At 43.1% G+C, this 16,183-nt stretch overlaps 1 protein-coding gene across 1 annotated transcript in view; it reads left to right on the top strand.

Annotated features, from left to right (window-relative positions):
* Positions 1–9,654, top strand: part of OPHN1 (oligophrenin 1) — a 629,793-nt gene extending 620,139 nt beyond the window's left edge. Inside the window, exons 22-25 of the mRNA XM_081080828.1 lie at positions 1,547–1,706; positions 2,981–3,031; positions 5,438–5,479; positions 8,873–9,654. Of these exons, the coding sequence (XP_080936954.1) occupies positions 1,547–1,706; positions 2,981–3,031; positions 5,438–5,471 (245 nt within the window). The 3' untranslated portion in view covers positions 5,472–5,479; positions 8,873–9,654. The remainder of the gene's footprint in view (positions 1–1,546; positions 1,707–2,980; positions 3,032–5,437; positions 5,480–8,872) is intronic.
* Positions 9,655–16,183: the final 6,529 nt, after the last annotated feature.

Below are 16,183 nucleotides of genomic sequence, written 5' to 3'. Positions count from 1 at the left end.
TATTTACCTTTCTCCATCTGGCTTATTTCGCTTAGCATAACGCTCTTCAGGTCTATCCATGCTGTTGTGAATGTTTAGAGTTCTTTCTTTTTTATAGCAGCGTAGTATTCCATTGTGTAGATGTACCACTCATCTGCTGATGGGAATGGGCTGTTTCCAAATCTTAGCTATTGTAAATTGTGCTACTATGAACATAAGGGTGCATATATACTTGCTGATTGGTGTTTCTGTTTTCTTGGGATGCATTCCTAGAAGTGGTATTACTGGGTCAAATGGGAGTTTCATTTTTAATTTTTTGAGAAAATGCCATACTGTTTTCCACAGTGGCTACAACAGTCTGTATTCTCACCAGCAGTGCATGAAGATTGTTGTTGTTTTAATTTCTTTTCTTTTGGTTAAATTCCTTTGGATCTTATCCCCAAAGTGGATCAACTGGATCACTAAGTATGAAATGTCTCACCTATATGATTTTGCATTTCATCCACACTGCTGCAAGATAGAATAAGCCCGGTGTACAGTGCCACCAAATATTTGTAAGTGCATCCATTTCACCATCCTTTTGCCAGAAACGTCTTATAAAAATTATGTATATTTAGCCCTGGCTGGTTTGGCTCAGTGGATAGAGCGTTGGCCTGCGTACTGAAGGGTACTGGGTTCAATTCTGGTCAAGGGCATGTGCCTGGGTTGTGGGCTTGATCCCCATTGGGGGTGTGTGTGTGCGGGAGGCAACCAATGATTCTCTCTCATCATTGATGTTTCTATCTCTCTCTCCCTCTCCCTTCCTCTTTGAAATCAATAAGAACATTTTAAAAAATTATGTATATTTATTATCTACAGACTGGCCTGGAAACTGGAGACAGAGGTAGGATGGCAAGTTAGGAGGCTGATACCATAGTCAAGACCTAAGTGAAAAAAGCTTGAGTTTTGATGATGATGAATTTAACAAATTGAAATTTATCATCAAACATTGACTAAGCACCTACTATGTGCCTGGCACTGTACTAAACATATTAGTATGTAATTAAAATATCTCAATATCTTTGTCAAATACTATATTATTGGTATTAATTATACATATAAGGAAACTGAGAATCAGAAAATTGTTGTAAATACCCTAGGTCAGTGGTCGGCAAACTCATTAGTCAACAGAGCCAAATATCAACAGTATAACAATTGAAATTTCTTTTGAGAGCCAAAGTTTTTAAACTTAAACTATATAGGTAGGTACACTGTTATTAACTTAATTAGGGTACTCTTAAGGCTTAGGAAGAGCCACACTCAAGGGGCCAAAGAGCCACATGTGGCTCGCCAGCTGCAGTTTGCCGACCACGGCCCTAGGTCACAAAAATACAAACTTCAGAGCTGATTTTCAAACAAAGACTTTATGAATATATAACTGCTGGAAGAATTATAAAGAAACAAAAATCCAGAGTTGTTAGTGACCAAAGAGAAATGGTGCCAAAGGAGATGGCCTAGATAGCTTGATATTGTGTAGTTTTCCGTTTGGATAACCATTAAAGTTTTTTATATTGTTTTTTTCTTCCAGGAGACTCTGACAGTTTCAGCAAAGTGTGGCCTCCAGGAGAAAAGCCAACCACCATCCGCCCCCCAGTGAGACCTCCAGATCCTTTCTGCCGGGCAGCTACTCCCCAGAAAACAAAGCCAGATATTGTAGTTGGCAATGCAGGGGAAATCCCATCATCTGTGTAAGTGGGGTTATTCTTCATCCTTGACCTAAGGCCAAATTTAGGCCACCAGGAAGGCTTTCAGGATTACCATTATGGTTTTGAAGGGTGTACAGTGCACAATCCTAGGCATCATTCACTTCATAGTCTAGGGAAATGCACAGACCAGCTCTGTTCAGAATGTTCTACTCTACACTGAAGGCTGAGAGATTTCCCCAAAGCTGACGAGCTTGAACCTTAGTGCCTAATAGGAGAACCATTATTCCTAGCTATATTGATGTCTGATGGGTGGTAAGATTACCTTCTGTTTTCATGCTCCCTTGGCTCTGGAATTTTTCTTTTTTCCTTGTTATTGCTACTGGTTTTAAAAGTAATTTAATGAACAGATTCATTCATTTTACTTATGCCTTAAGGCTTTTTTTTTTTTTTAAAGCAAGGTATGACTTTTAAAAAATCTTCCAAAATGACTCAGCTTCTCCAGAGAACCTCTTACAGGGTATGAGCTGAGCTGATGTCCCACACATTACCTGAAGCTGGGCTGCAAACCAAGGAGCCAGAGGTAAAGCTTCCATAGCCAAACTGGCTGGCCTCTCCTCAGTCATTGCCTGAGACCCCTCTCAGGATATTTCCTCCTGGTGTTTCTTTTTTTGTCTCTCTTGTTTTCCATAATTGTAAAATCAGGCAATTTTTATTTTATTTATTTATTTTTAATATGTTTTTGTTGATATTAGAGAGAAGAGAAGGGAGAGAAAAAGAGAGAGAAGCATTGATGTGAGAGAGAAACATCAATTGTCTGCCTCCTGCACGCCCCCTACTGGGGATTGAACCTGCAACCCAGTCATGTGCCCTGACAAGGAATCGAACTGGTGACCTTCACTGCAGCACGACCAACTGAGCCACACCAGCCAGGGCATGGAACCAATTTTTTAAAAGCTTTCGCCATTTTGACTAATTAGCTAAGTGTATTTACACAATGCCAAACATTATACTTTGAAACGTAGGCTTGTTTCACTTATTTCTCCCAAGAATAGCCTGAATGGGCAACATACTTAGACCATTCTGAACCAACAGGTAGCAAGAGATATCAACCGTAGAACTGAGGGTGCCTATTATCCCTGAACCATTTCACATTCTCATACTTGGGTTTTTCCCTCAGACCCAAGTTCTTTGTAAGGTAAGGCAGACCCTGGCATTGATGGCCCATCTGGTTCATATTTTCTTGTTCTTCCATTGGCCATTAGTTCTCATACAAATTCCAAATCAATTCATGGGTCTTGGTTGGCTTCTGTTTACAGGGTAGCTTCCAGGACCAGGTTCTTTGAAACAGCTTCTCGGAAAATAGGAAGGTAAGAAACAGGTGACTGAAGCAAAACAAAATAACTTTTTAATGAATGTATCATAAGCATCTCATTTGCTCTTTTATATTCTCTTTCTTTCTCTGTATTTCTGTCTCTGTCTCTGTTTGTCCCTCTCTTTCCCACAACTCTGTCTCCATCTGTCACCCTGTATTTTAAACTTTTTTTCTCTATCTTTTGTCACTTTATTTGTCTCTCATGCACTCTGTTTCTTTCAGTGTCTCTGTCATTCTCAGTCTCTATCAGTCTCTCTTTGTCTTTTTCTACTTATGTCTGTTTCTGTCTTTGTCCCTCTGTCTCACTGTTTCACTATTTTTATTTTTCTGTCTCTCTCTCCTCATGTCTTTCTTTCTTTATCTGTCTGTACATTGTACCTTTGCCTCCCTGACTGCCTTTCCATACCTTACTCTTTCTGCTTCTCTCTCTCTCTCTCTCTCTCTCTCTCTCTCTCTCTCTCTCTCTCTCACACACACACACACACACACACACACACACAGCACTCACATGCCAAGCAGTATTATAAAAACATTGCACTCAATGTAGGTCTTATTTTTTGTTAGTTTACTTTTTTACACCTATTATATTCTTAAGGGGAAACTAGCAAGAATATATAGAATGCAACACTCTAACATAAACAGCCTTAGAAAAACATAGCCCTAGTTTCAGAGGTAAACATTCTACTTAGGTGATTGTTCTCATATTAGCTGCACATATAAATCACCTTGAAAATTTTAAAGGAAAAAACAAACACAGAATCCTGCCTTCTACTCTAGACACACTAAACTAAAATCTCTAAGAGTAGGGCCTGAGAATCTTTTTGTTTTATTTCACCTCTCTCTCTCTCTCTCTCTCTCTCTCTCTCTCTCTCTCTCTCTCTCCCTCCCTCCCTCCCTCCCTCCCTCCCTCCCTCATTCCTTTCCTTTCTTCCTTCTTCTCAAGTACTGATACAGACTGTCCAAGACCTGACATTTGGGACTGTTTTAACTAGAACACCTGGACAAATGATTGCTTAGCCTCAGGGACTCTTGTGAATTTGCTACATGTTGCTTATGAGAAAGTTTGAAATTATGCTTCTGGATGGGTGACAAGAGTATAACTCTTGTAGGTGGTTAGTTAAACACAGAAAAATGTGCCGTTACCAGTAGTGAACTGAGGTAGGTTTGACATCATCTAGTCAAAACATGTCCTCACCAGGACATGATTCTCCACAGCAGGTCACCTTTTAAGCATGATAATGCATATTCAGAGTTGACTGAGTTGTAAAAATAATCATTCTTTTGGTGATGGGAAAGATAGACATGGAAGTAAAGATTGGAGGCAGGGAGACCATTAAAGACCAGAGGCTAATTATTCTGGCAAGAGTTTATGAGGACCTGACCTCTGGCATTACCAGTAGGAATAAAATGGAACAAGAGATTTTTAGATAGATTCAATAAGATGTTATTGACTTTTCAAATATGGAACATTGGAGAAGGATTAAGAGAGGAAAATCTAATTTGGGTAATTAAATAGATGTTAATAATAATTAATCATGGAGGAGCAGGTTTTGTGAAAAACTTGCTCTACTCAGTTTTGGACACAGTGTTTTTGAACGCCCTATGGGACATCCAGATAAAGATTTTCACTAGGTAACTGCAACTTAGACTACTATTTGGGGTTGGACCTACAGATATTTAGGGTAGAACTTTTTAGTATAGCTATCACACTTCATGGGGGTATTCACATATACAAAAATGTGAATAGTAGCTCTTTTGGGAGGGGGGATCCTCAGTATATGGTGGTGATTGAAAGCATGGATGGGAATACAATCACTCAGGAAATAGGTGTAAACAGACTTAGGAGAGAAGAAAAAAATAATGTTGAAGATAGAGCCCTGAGACCAGCTGTTGTCTGGGATATTCTGTCCACACTATATGGGGGTTTGACTCTTCAGGATTGTCTTTTCCCTCCAGCTGTCTTTAGACAAGTCTAATTTAGGATTAATCTAAGTACATCAAGAGGCCAGGCAAGGCTGGTTTGGTCTTTATGTCAAAAAAGGATTCATGTTTCACATGGCATTTGCCCTCCATCCTTGCCCTTCTCCTTATGAGAGATAATTACAGAATGTAGTGTTTGGTCTCGGGCCAATTTCTCTGGGCTCCCTTAGTCTTCCACAGTCTGGCACACAAGGTCTGTCACCTGAAAGATGTTATTGTGTCTGGGAGACTGGGCTCTCTAAATCTGCCAGAGAGGTAGTTCAATCTACAAGCATGGAGCTCAAGGCTTTGAAAAATCTAGATGAAATCACATCCCCATTTTTAAATTGACACTGGCATACAAGGACCCTTACCCTTGCTTTGCCTTTCCAGTTCTGATTTCCAGAGTCTTAGTGAAATGTCTTTCCTCTTTTACCCACAGCTCTCAAGGCAGACTTCCTGGAGATGAGAGTTGAAGACTCAGGTATGTAGTCTCCCACCCCTGATTATAGAACCTTGTAAACATGAACCTTCTTTAAAAAAATAAAATAAAATTTGTACACACAAACACACACACAATAGTGGCCTTGTACATGAAATTCATGCACGGGGGTGGGGGAGGGGGATGCACCCTCTCCAATCTGGGACCCCTCGGGGGATGTCTGACTGCGGGATCGGGCCTACACCGGCCTGCACCCTCTCCAATCTGGGACCCCTCGGGGGATGTCCGACTGCGGGATCGGGCCTACACCGGCAGTCAAACATCCCTCTCACAATCCAGGACTGCTGGCTCCTAACTGCTTACCTACCTGCCAGCCTGATTGCCCCTAACCACTCTGCCTGCCAGCCTGATCGCCCCCAACTGACCCCTCTTCTGGCCTGCTCACCCCTTACTTCCTCCCACCAGCCTGCCCTCCCCCAACTGTTCCCCCACTGGCCTGCTCACCCCCAACTGCCCCCACTGCCAGCCTGCTTGCCCCCAACTGCCTCCCTGCTGGCCTGATTGCCCCCACCTGCCCCCCTGCCAGCCTGCTCGCCCCCAACTGCCCTCCCCTGCTGGCCTGATCACCTCCAACTGTCCTCCCCTGCCACCCTGATTGCCCCTTACCGCCTCTGCCTCAGCCCCACCACCACGGCTTTGTCCAGAAGGTCGTCCAGAAGGTCTCCTGGTCTAATTATCATATAATGCTTTTATTTGTGTGTACGTATTAGAGGCCTGGTGCATGAAATTCGTGCACTCAGGGGGTCCCTCAGCCTGGCCTGTGCCCTCTCACATCCAGAAGCCCTCAGGGGATGGCCAACTGCCATGGAGGCAGAAGAGGCTCCCACCACCACTGCTGCACTAGCCAGCCATGAGCCTAGCTTCTGGCTGAGAGGCTCTCCCCCTGTGGGAGTGCACTGACCACCAGAGGGCAGCTCCTGCATTGAGCATCTGCCCCTGGTGGTCAGTGCACATCATAGTGACTGGTCATTCCACCATTTGGTCGATTTGCATATAAGCCTTTTATTATATAGGACTAGAGGCCCTGTGCACAAAAATTTGTACACTTGGGAGGGGGGTCCCTCAGCCCGGCCTGATCCCTCTCGCAGTCTGGGACCCCTAAGGGGATGTCCACCTGCTGGCTTAGGCCGTTCCCCGAAGGATCGGGCCTAAGCTGGCAGTCAGACATCTCTCTGGCAGCCCGGGAGCCCTCCTGGGATGTCCACTTGCCAGCAGGGAGCAGGCCTAGGCTGCAGTCGGACATTCTTAGCACTGCTGAGGAGGCGGGAGAGGCTCCCGCCACCACTGCTGTGCTGTTAGCCATCAGCCTGGCTTGTGGCTGAGCAGAGCTCTCTCTGTGGGAGTGCACTGACCACCAGGGGGCAGCTCCTGCATTGAGCATCTGCCCCTGGTGGTCAGTGTATGTCATAGTGACCAGTCATTCCCAGTCGTTCTGCTGTTAGGGTCAATTTGCATATTGCCCTTTTATTATATAGGATAGAGGCCTGGTGCATGGGTAGGGGCCAGCTGGTTTGCCCTGAAGGGTGTCCTGGATCAGGGTGGGGGTCCCGCTTGGGTGCCTGGCCAGCCTGGGTGAGGGGCTGAGGGCTGTTTTCAGGTTGGCCACAGCCCCTTCAGGGTGGGGGAGTCCCGCTGGGGTGCCTGGCCAGAGTGGGTAACAGGCTGATGGCTGTTTGCAGCCTGGCCACGCCCCCCAGCGACCCAAGCTCCCAGCCTCTCCTTATTTTTTTTTCTTTTCTGGGATTTATTTATCTTCTATAATTGAAACTTTGTAGCCTTGAGTGTAGCCCAGGGCCAGCCAGGGCAGGTGGGAAGCTTGGCTTCCTCCATCTCCAGGGGCAACCCAAGCCTCCTGCTTGCTCCAGCTCTGTGGCCGCCGCCATCTTAGTTGCATTAATTTGCATACTCGCTCCGTATTGGCTTGTGGGTGTGGCTTGTTGGTGTGGCTTGAGTGTAGTGGAGGGACGGTTAATTTGCACATTTCTCTTTTATTATATAGGATGTTTTTATTGATTTCAGAGAGAGGGGAGAGAGAGAGAGAAACCTTAATGAGAATCATCAATCAGCTGCCTCTTGCACACCTCCCACTGGGGATTGAGCCCTCAACCCCGGCCTGTGCTCTGACTGGGAATTGAACTGTGACCTCCTGTTCATGGGACAGTGCTCAACCACTGAGCCACACTGGCCGGGCACACATAAGACTTCTTTATAGGATCTTATTTTCTGATGATTGGAATACTGTGTTGGTTCAGAGACTGGAAACTTACCTCCATGTCTCAGTTCATTACTCTATAATTACTTACTGCCTTCTAATTCTGAGATTCTCTGTGTTTTTCAGTTTCTTTTCTTCTTTCTTTTCTTTCTCCCCAGCAAAACTACAGTGTAGTTTTACAAATTGCTTTTGAACCAAGTTCATTAGGAATCCTAGACTGTGACATTTGGGGCAAGTACATTTCATTCTCTGAGCCTCAATTTCCCAATCTGTAAAATGAAAAGGTTGTAACTTTCTTACTCTGGCATTCTTTGGGTCTATAAGATGATCAGTAACTTCTCTTTTGGCATTATAGCAGGAACCAAGAGTCCAGCTTAGTATCTGTAGTAGGGCTTCATTCTTTCAGACCCAATCACTATTTCAGTGTTACCCCTCTGAAACTTCCTTCTTAGTCCTTCATATTTGTCTGATGTAAAGCACTTTCACATCCATTAGCTCATTTGATGCATATCAAATGCTAGATATAGGGAGGATAATATGCATTTTAATTCAATGAATAAGGAACTGAGGTTCATAGGGGATAAGTAACTTGCTAAAGTCAACAGGAGCCATGGAGATCATAGAAATGTTTTTATCTAGGAGTTCTGATTGTTTGACTATCAGATTGCTGGCATAACATGAATCAATATACACAGAAATGAGATCCAGGTGTCTGTCCCAGGCTTCCTTTTTTTTATTATCACTGGCAGTCCTCAGAGATGCACAGGTAAATAAGCTTTTTCGTTATCAGCCCTCATGGAGGTGAAGTCCCAGTAAAAGGAAGTGTGGAAATATTGTAGTGTTATAAATGCTATAAAGGCAGTGGCCATGTTACAGGGTGGGGGATAATCTCAGAGGTATCAAGCTTCTGCATCCCCTGTAGACTTTGGGGAGATTAGAGTTGAGGCCAAAGGCACACAGTTTCTATTACTGAGTATAGGGACCATCTTAGGCCCTGTTTCATGGGATCAGAGTTATAAGGGGCTTTTCCTAGCCAGTCCCTATTATTCAGATTAGCTACCAAATGCATGCTTAGCTACCTATCTAGGAGGCCCCACTACTCAGTGGCTGTTAAGTGTATAACCAGTCTTAGCTAATTTCCTACTCTCTTCTTTCCCTTTCAGGTTTGAAAACCTTTGCCTCTGAAGACCCTTTCCAGGTTTTGGAAGGATCTTCAAACCCTGTGTGCTGAGTCATTTTGTGCTAAAGAACAGCTCCTTCCTGGCCCTGCACCTTTAGGCTCTAGGATGCTATAAATAGGGGGCACATGTCCTAGAACAGGTTTATTTCTCCTTTTTATTCTGTCTTTATCCCATCAGAAGTTCTATTTTGAGCTCCTGTATGACTGTGAATGGCTAAACTCCCTCAAGCCAGACTCTGCAGAAACCAAGCTATCCACTGACCTGAGTTGAAGAGGGGAGCTCAGTTTTCAACTCTTCCTGAACTTCCTGCCTCCTCAAAAGGACATCGAACTCTGAATGATTTGGGACTAACCACTGATTTCAAAAATCTTACCCTGAACTGAAAACTACTTGGGTTGGGGCCTTACCTAGGAAGCAGGGAAGTAGGAATGTTTGCTAAACATCAGAGAATCATAACATGTCTCTTACTGATGATATGGACCCTGGTGCCAGGTTGGGGCTCTCATGCTGCAATATATTGCCAAGAACCTGTCTGCTTCTGTGGGGCCAGACAGCTTGGGTGATGTCCCCCCACAAACTGTCCATGTGAACTCAGGAAGGTAGCCTTCCTGCTCTTACATACAACCACCTAAGACAAATCTGCAAAGCACATTTTGCAGGTCAAAGCCTAAGTCTGTTTGAATTATTCTTCTGCCTGTTTTGCCCTGGCAGCTTCCTTTCCAAGTAAGCAGGAAAGAAATAAAGAAAAGCTGAAAACATTTCTTTAAAGAAGGGAGCTGGTATTTGTCCTGCAGGAGTTCAATTTTTGGGTCAAATGCTGGGAAAAAAATGTTAAGATGGATTGAGGCCAGGCAGCTGTCACATTGCATCATATTTGTCTTCTGCAGTTAATTGCTTTTATCTCCTGAAAGAAGCAGTTTTTAACCCAGTGCTCATGGATTCAGGAACTTCACGAAGCCTCTGAAATGGTGTTCAGAATTCCTCAATAATTTCTTTTTCTATAGAGATGTTTATAACATTCCACTGAATTTCAAATGGGCCTGTGACCCAATAAAGGTTAAGAACCACAGCCTTCAGATAGACTCTTTTTACAACTCATATAGTATTTGATTGGTAGGGTCTTGCAAAATCATTTAGTGTAATTGCCTAGTTTACATAACACATTAGGAGCCATGCTTAAAGAAGATCCCAAGTCCTTGGGCTCCTATTCAAGGTTCTTTCCATTACACCACAGTTACCTAGCAAGGGGTATTATGATGGGTGGATTTAGTGGTCATTATTTGGGGGGTTTGGCTTTTACTCTCTTAATTCCCCACATATTTGTCACCAAATGAAAAACTCCCAGACAAAAGTTCTTAGTTTTCTTCATTTGCCATCTAGATCATTGGAAAGGCACTAAAACATAATTTGTCCAGTTATTGAAAAATCTGAGTAGACATTTCTGATTCCATTTTGTTAAAGGGAAGGTGCTAGAGCAATGTCATTGCTTATTTTACTATGTAGATGCCAATGGCACAAAACAGGTTCTCAGAGCATCAACCCAAGGGTCTTTCAACTCTACTTTCTTTAGGTGACTATTTTACCATATAAAGATATCTGCTTCTAGTAGTAGAGCACACACTGGAGATGACGAATAGGCCTTTCATCTGGGTACTATTTTGTTTCTATCATATATGCACACTCATTGCTTCAGATGAGCCTCACACAGCCATATCATTTAGGCAGAGCTCTAGTGTGTGGCCTTAGATAAATCCCTTCTGAGTCTGTTTCTCCATTTAAAAAATATATATATATTTTACTGATTTTCCACAGAAATGAAGGGAGAGGGATAGAGAGTTAGAAACATTGATGAGAGAGAAACATCGATCAGCTGCCTCCTACACCCCCCCACTGGGAATGTGCCCGCAACCATGGTATATGCTCTTGACCAGAATCGAACCTGGGACCTCTCAGTCTGCAGGCCGACCCTTTATCCACTGAGCCAAACCAGTCAGGGCTGTTTCTCCATTTTAAAGGGTTAGTTTATATCCAGTTATCTGTAGCTAATGGACATGAGAATCACCTAGAGAGATAAGTGGCAGGTGGGGGATGAGCAGGAGTTTTCTCTCATTTTATTGAGACTTAGAGAGGTGACATAACTTGTTCTAGGAAGTAGATTGGGATGTAGGTTTTCTGTGTTCACCTACGCTACACTGCTTCTGTAGGAGAGGAGAATCAGTCCTCCAAAACCTCAGCACTTCTGGGAAATTTCAGGAGTGTTAAGCTCTTAATTACTTCAGCCCAATTGTTTCAAAACAGATTGATTTTTCCCCTGTTGGAGTATATCCTAATATTTTTATGACTTGAGACTGCAGAACACTCTTTTGTTCATCATTTTGTCCTCATAACAGTCCCAAAAAATAGGTAAGACTACATATTTTGCCCCCCTTTGACAGATGTACAAATTAAGGCCCAGGACCATTGTTTTAGTTTTCTATTGCTGCTGTAACAAATGACTACAAATTTAGCAGCTTAAAAAGATCCACTTATTTTATCATAGTCTTTATAGGTCAGAAATTCTGCATAGTGTGACTGGATTCTCTTCTTAGGGTCTCACTGAATTAAAATCAAGGTATCAGCTGGGATGTGGTTGTCATCTGGGGCTCAGAACCCTCTTCTAAGTTCTCTGGTTGTTGGGAGAATTCAATTCCTTGTTGTAGTAGGAGAGGTCTCCATTTTTTGACATGAGGCCCCTCCATATTCAAGATTACAGTGAGTGACACATCAAAACCTTTTGCTTCCCCTTCCTCTGACTCCCTCTTCTGCCTCTATTAAGTTGCTCACCTTTCATTGGAGTGATTTTATTGGACTCATACAGATAATCCAGGACAATCTCCCTATCTAGAATAATAAAAGCGTAATATGCTAATTAGACCTGATATCCTTCCAGAAGACCTTCCAGATGAAGCTGGGGCTGTGAGGGAACCCTGGGTCCCAGATGCCTGCCAGCAGCTAGAGGGAAGGTGCCAGAGGGAAGCCGGTGCCGGCAGCTGGGGGAAGGAAGGCCTACTCTTGCATGAATTTCGTGCACTGGGCCTCTAGTTTTAAAATAAGTAATAACCTAAATTACATCTTCAACCTCTCCTCTGTCATGTAATCATGATACTGAAGATTAGGGTATGGGATCTTCTTGGAGACCATAATGCTACTTATAAGGCATGAAGCAGTTGCCTACAGAAGCCCTGCCTCACAGCATAAAGACACATGCTTAATCCTGGAGTAGACTCTATGTGGGCAGTTAGGAACCCTGGTATTGCCCAACTTCTCCCATCTGAAATACACAACACACCAAAGAAAGTGGTGGCTGTAACAAATGACTATAACAAAAGGGGTGGGGAGTGCTCTTTGGAAGCTGAATATATTTTTAGATGACACCTTGATGCTGGTTGCCAATCCCTTAACTAGTCTCATTCTATATAGTAGAAGGGGGCAGAAGCAGTGTCCACAAAGGCCAAGATGAGATGTGTATTCCCCATATCACTTGGTCACTTGCACTACTGCATGCTAAATGTGTTACCTAAATGCTTTGCATGGGTTTACTGTTTTTCCTGATAATATTCCTATGATGTAAGTACTTAACTTCATTTTACTATACAGCTGAGAAAACTGAGGCACAGAATAGCTAACATCATTTGCTCAAGTTCCCACAACCAGAAAATGGTGAATTCAGGATTCAAACCCAGACCATCCCCTTAACTAATCCCCTGTGGTTTAGTTAATCAATTCAGAGAGGAGATTGAGGCCAAGTTAATTTCAAAGTCCTTTGCACCTTTGATCCTCTAAGGTTGCTCACAGAGTACTGGTATTTTGGTAACCCAAGTCAATCCAGCTGAGTTTTCTGAAGGATTCTGTTAAATTTAGAGACTTGCTGGGTTTTATGGGGTCAATGGGGTGCAAAGTGAAGGTGCCCAATCTTTTCTAAGAGGCTGGAGGATAAGGAGACTTTCAGTCCAGATGGTTGGGATCCCCTATGGGTCAGACCCCAGGAATGCTCTTTCCAGAGCAATATTTCTATCAGGGAGCCTCCTCATGAGATAGGGGATCTCTCTATTTTGTTGTGAACGCAAGTGTCACATCCTTTGAGCTTCTATTAATCCAATTTCAAGAAAACCCATGACCTCTGAATGCCTAAAAAGGTGCCTAAAATCAAGACTGCAAAAGAGGACTTCTGGTCCTGGCAAACAGAAATAAGTGGTGGCCTTTCCTAGCCTTTGGCAAACCTGTGGGAACTGATTTTTTTACTAGTTTTGTCAGCCTTGGATTTATCCCTCCAGCTTCTACTTCCTTGGCTACTTCCATCTCGGTCTCATAATGCTGACAGGTGCCATCCTACTATAGTTCCCCCCAGAGCCATCAAAATGTGAGATAGGTGGGTTATGAACAACCTTTTGTTCATTCACCTCTTCTCCACCCCTATTACCATCCTGCATGACTCAGAATTATGTCTCCTTTCTGGGTCTGTGATCTAGAGGGACTCAATAGAGACTGAGTTCCTTTGTTTCCCATTGTTTCTTCTTTGCTAGCCATTGCTGATAAGACATTTGGCCTCTAACTACCCTGGAAGGAACTTGACCACCATTATTCATACTCATGCCTCAATCACCATGGACAAGTTACTTCACCCAAATAACCATGATTGGCCCTTAAGAAGTGCTCAATTATTATTAACCACCACCACCAGCAGCGGCAACAGCAGCAGCAGCAGCAGCAGCAGCAGCAGCAGCAGCAGCAGCAGTGGTAGTGGCTGCCTCATTTTCAATCAGGAATGGAATCTTCTCTATATCCATTCAGGCTAGTCACTAGTGGATTATGTTTGCTCTTTAAGATCTTCCCAAATGTTATCTACCACCTGATTTATTGTATTCTTCAATGCAGTGTAACCTGATTGGTTAGAAACTGTTATGTCTCTTGGCCCTATAACTAGCCACCCTGACCTACACCACCCTATCTAAGCTGGCCCCAAACCTGGCTCAATTTCCCCCCAATTTTTTTTTTCTCTCACCCAAGAGTTTCATCCCAGGCCCACCTACTCTGCCCTTTGCAGTTGTCAACAGTCATGTCTGGAAGATTCCTAGTCCTTGAGGTATGACAGGGACTCCTTCCTATGACAATTCAACTCTTGGTGATGTGGTTTGGGTACCTTCACCCTCATGAGAACCCCTTATGCACTCCCTACATTGCCTTACTCTTCCTCCTACATTTTGTACTTCTACTGTCATTATAATTGTACTTATTGTGTTTCTTCAAAGGTACTGGTGATGCTGGTGGGGAAATAGGAAAGAAGCATTATCCTGATGCTGGCTGATTTTACACTTAATTGGAAATTAACCCTGGCCTCTTGATTGTCCAGGTTGTGTTTAGATCCAGTAAGAAATCACATTATTTTCCCCGAAGTGAATAAGACATCACAAAATGCCTAAGGAAATGGGTCTAAAGATACTTTAAATAAATTTGAAGAGCTATGAGAAAGAAGTATTGGCAGCCAAGTAGCCAGGCTATTCCCACTGTGACAAAGGGAAAAAGGGACTGAGCTCTGACCACAAGTGGACAGGTTATGAGAATTCAATCCAGAGTATTTGTATGATTTATATTTCTAGAATTCAAGGCCTTGAGAATTGAAACAAGGCTCACAATGTAGTTGAGGGTCCTCTGGGAGCAAAGGAATGAAAGAAACATCTGTCAGGTGCCAAGCATGAAGTGGGAGAGCCTTCCCAGGAAATCTGGCATGAGTTAGGTATGGTCACCTGGCAGGCACATTGCCTGCATTTTATATATAGGGGTGGGCAAAAGTAGGTTTGCAGTTATAATGAAAATCAATAATACAATAATTAAATAATAATACAAGAATAAACTCTGTTTTGCGTACTCACATCTGTAAACCTACTTTTGCCTGCCCTGTACATTGTCTCATTTGAGCCTCTTAACCACCTCATTTTATTCCCATTTTACAGCTAAAGAGATTCATATCCAGAAGACTATTACTGCCCAAAGTCACATAGAATGTCAGTGGTGAAAGCTAAGATAGAAATGAAGACCTGTGGGAGTTTTGAGCCTGTACAAAGATGGCATATTTTTATTACTGAAAACTCCTCTAATATGGAAGACCCCAAACCCAATGTTGAACTGGTGTTTGGAGAAAAAGAAAACAACTTTTCATTGCCTGTAATGTGCTGTTGTAGATGGGGAAATGGAGGAACAATTATCTGTGTGGCCAGTACCTGAAGCAAAATGGGGATAGGGAAGGTGCAGGTCCATCACTAGTTTATATGGAGCCTTTGTGTGAATTAGAAAAAGCACTCCTTGCTGAAGATACTTTATGGCCATCTGCCAGAAAATTGTGATAAGTATACAAATCTCCAATTGAAATGGCAGAGGCACCCCTGGATAGGACCATCTCAATTGTAATCAAAGACTCTGGGAAGGAGCCCAGATGTGTAAAATAATCATGGAACTAACTGAGACATTAATGAGTGTGCCTCAGATCCATATAAGACCTAGAAGGTCATTTACAGACCAAGGCCTGCATGATTCGAAGGGAGAAGGGGTTTTAAAACCTTAGTGGGAAGGAAAGGCTTTGAATTATAATATTACTTTATATTTTCAAAGCCCTGAAAACTTTAGAGTACTGTCTGGTAGTTGAGAGAAAGAATTAGGCAATGGAGGAGGGAAAGTCCCTTTGCTAGGCACTTTTACCTGGATTTCTCATTTATTCCTCACAACAGCCTTAGGGGAGATAGTGTTATCCTCATTTTAGATATGAAGAACCTGAAGCTCTAGAAGGGTGAATGACTTCCTTCAGATCACACAGATATTAAATGGTGGTGCTGGGGCAGCTAGGTGTGTCTAACAACAAAATAGTGGTTTTCTCCCTTCACAGTGTAACTGTTGGGCAGTTGGGTATGTGTCCAATCCATCAGTTCAGTACTGGTGACAATCTTTGAGAATAAAGATGTACAAATCATGCTCAAGGGCCCATGAACATTAGCTGGGCAAAGCATAATAGCCAATACCCAGACCATGGTGATTGAGGGCAGACCTGTGTAGCCAGGGTCTCCTTGGTGATTATCAGCTTTCCCCCATTCATACTAGTGTCTTCAGTGGGAATTGGAGACCATATTTTTCTCCCTCTCCAACTCAGACTTCCAGAAAACCCTAAGGCATCTGTAGACATATACACATCTATACATCTTTGGTTGTGGGTTAGGAAGGGGCATCCATGGAGCCACCTCTTTGCTCTTGCTTACTTGGTACCAA

Source organism: Myotis nattereri (genome assembly GCF_964212035.1).
Source record: "Myotis nattereri genome assembly, chromosome: X".
Lineage (NCBI taxonomy): Eukaryota > Metazoa > Chordata > Mammalia > Chiroptera > Vespertilionidae > Myotis > Myotis nattereri.
This window is presented reverse-complemented; position numbering and strand designations above follow the sequence as displayed.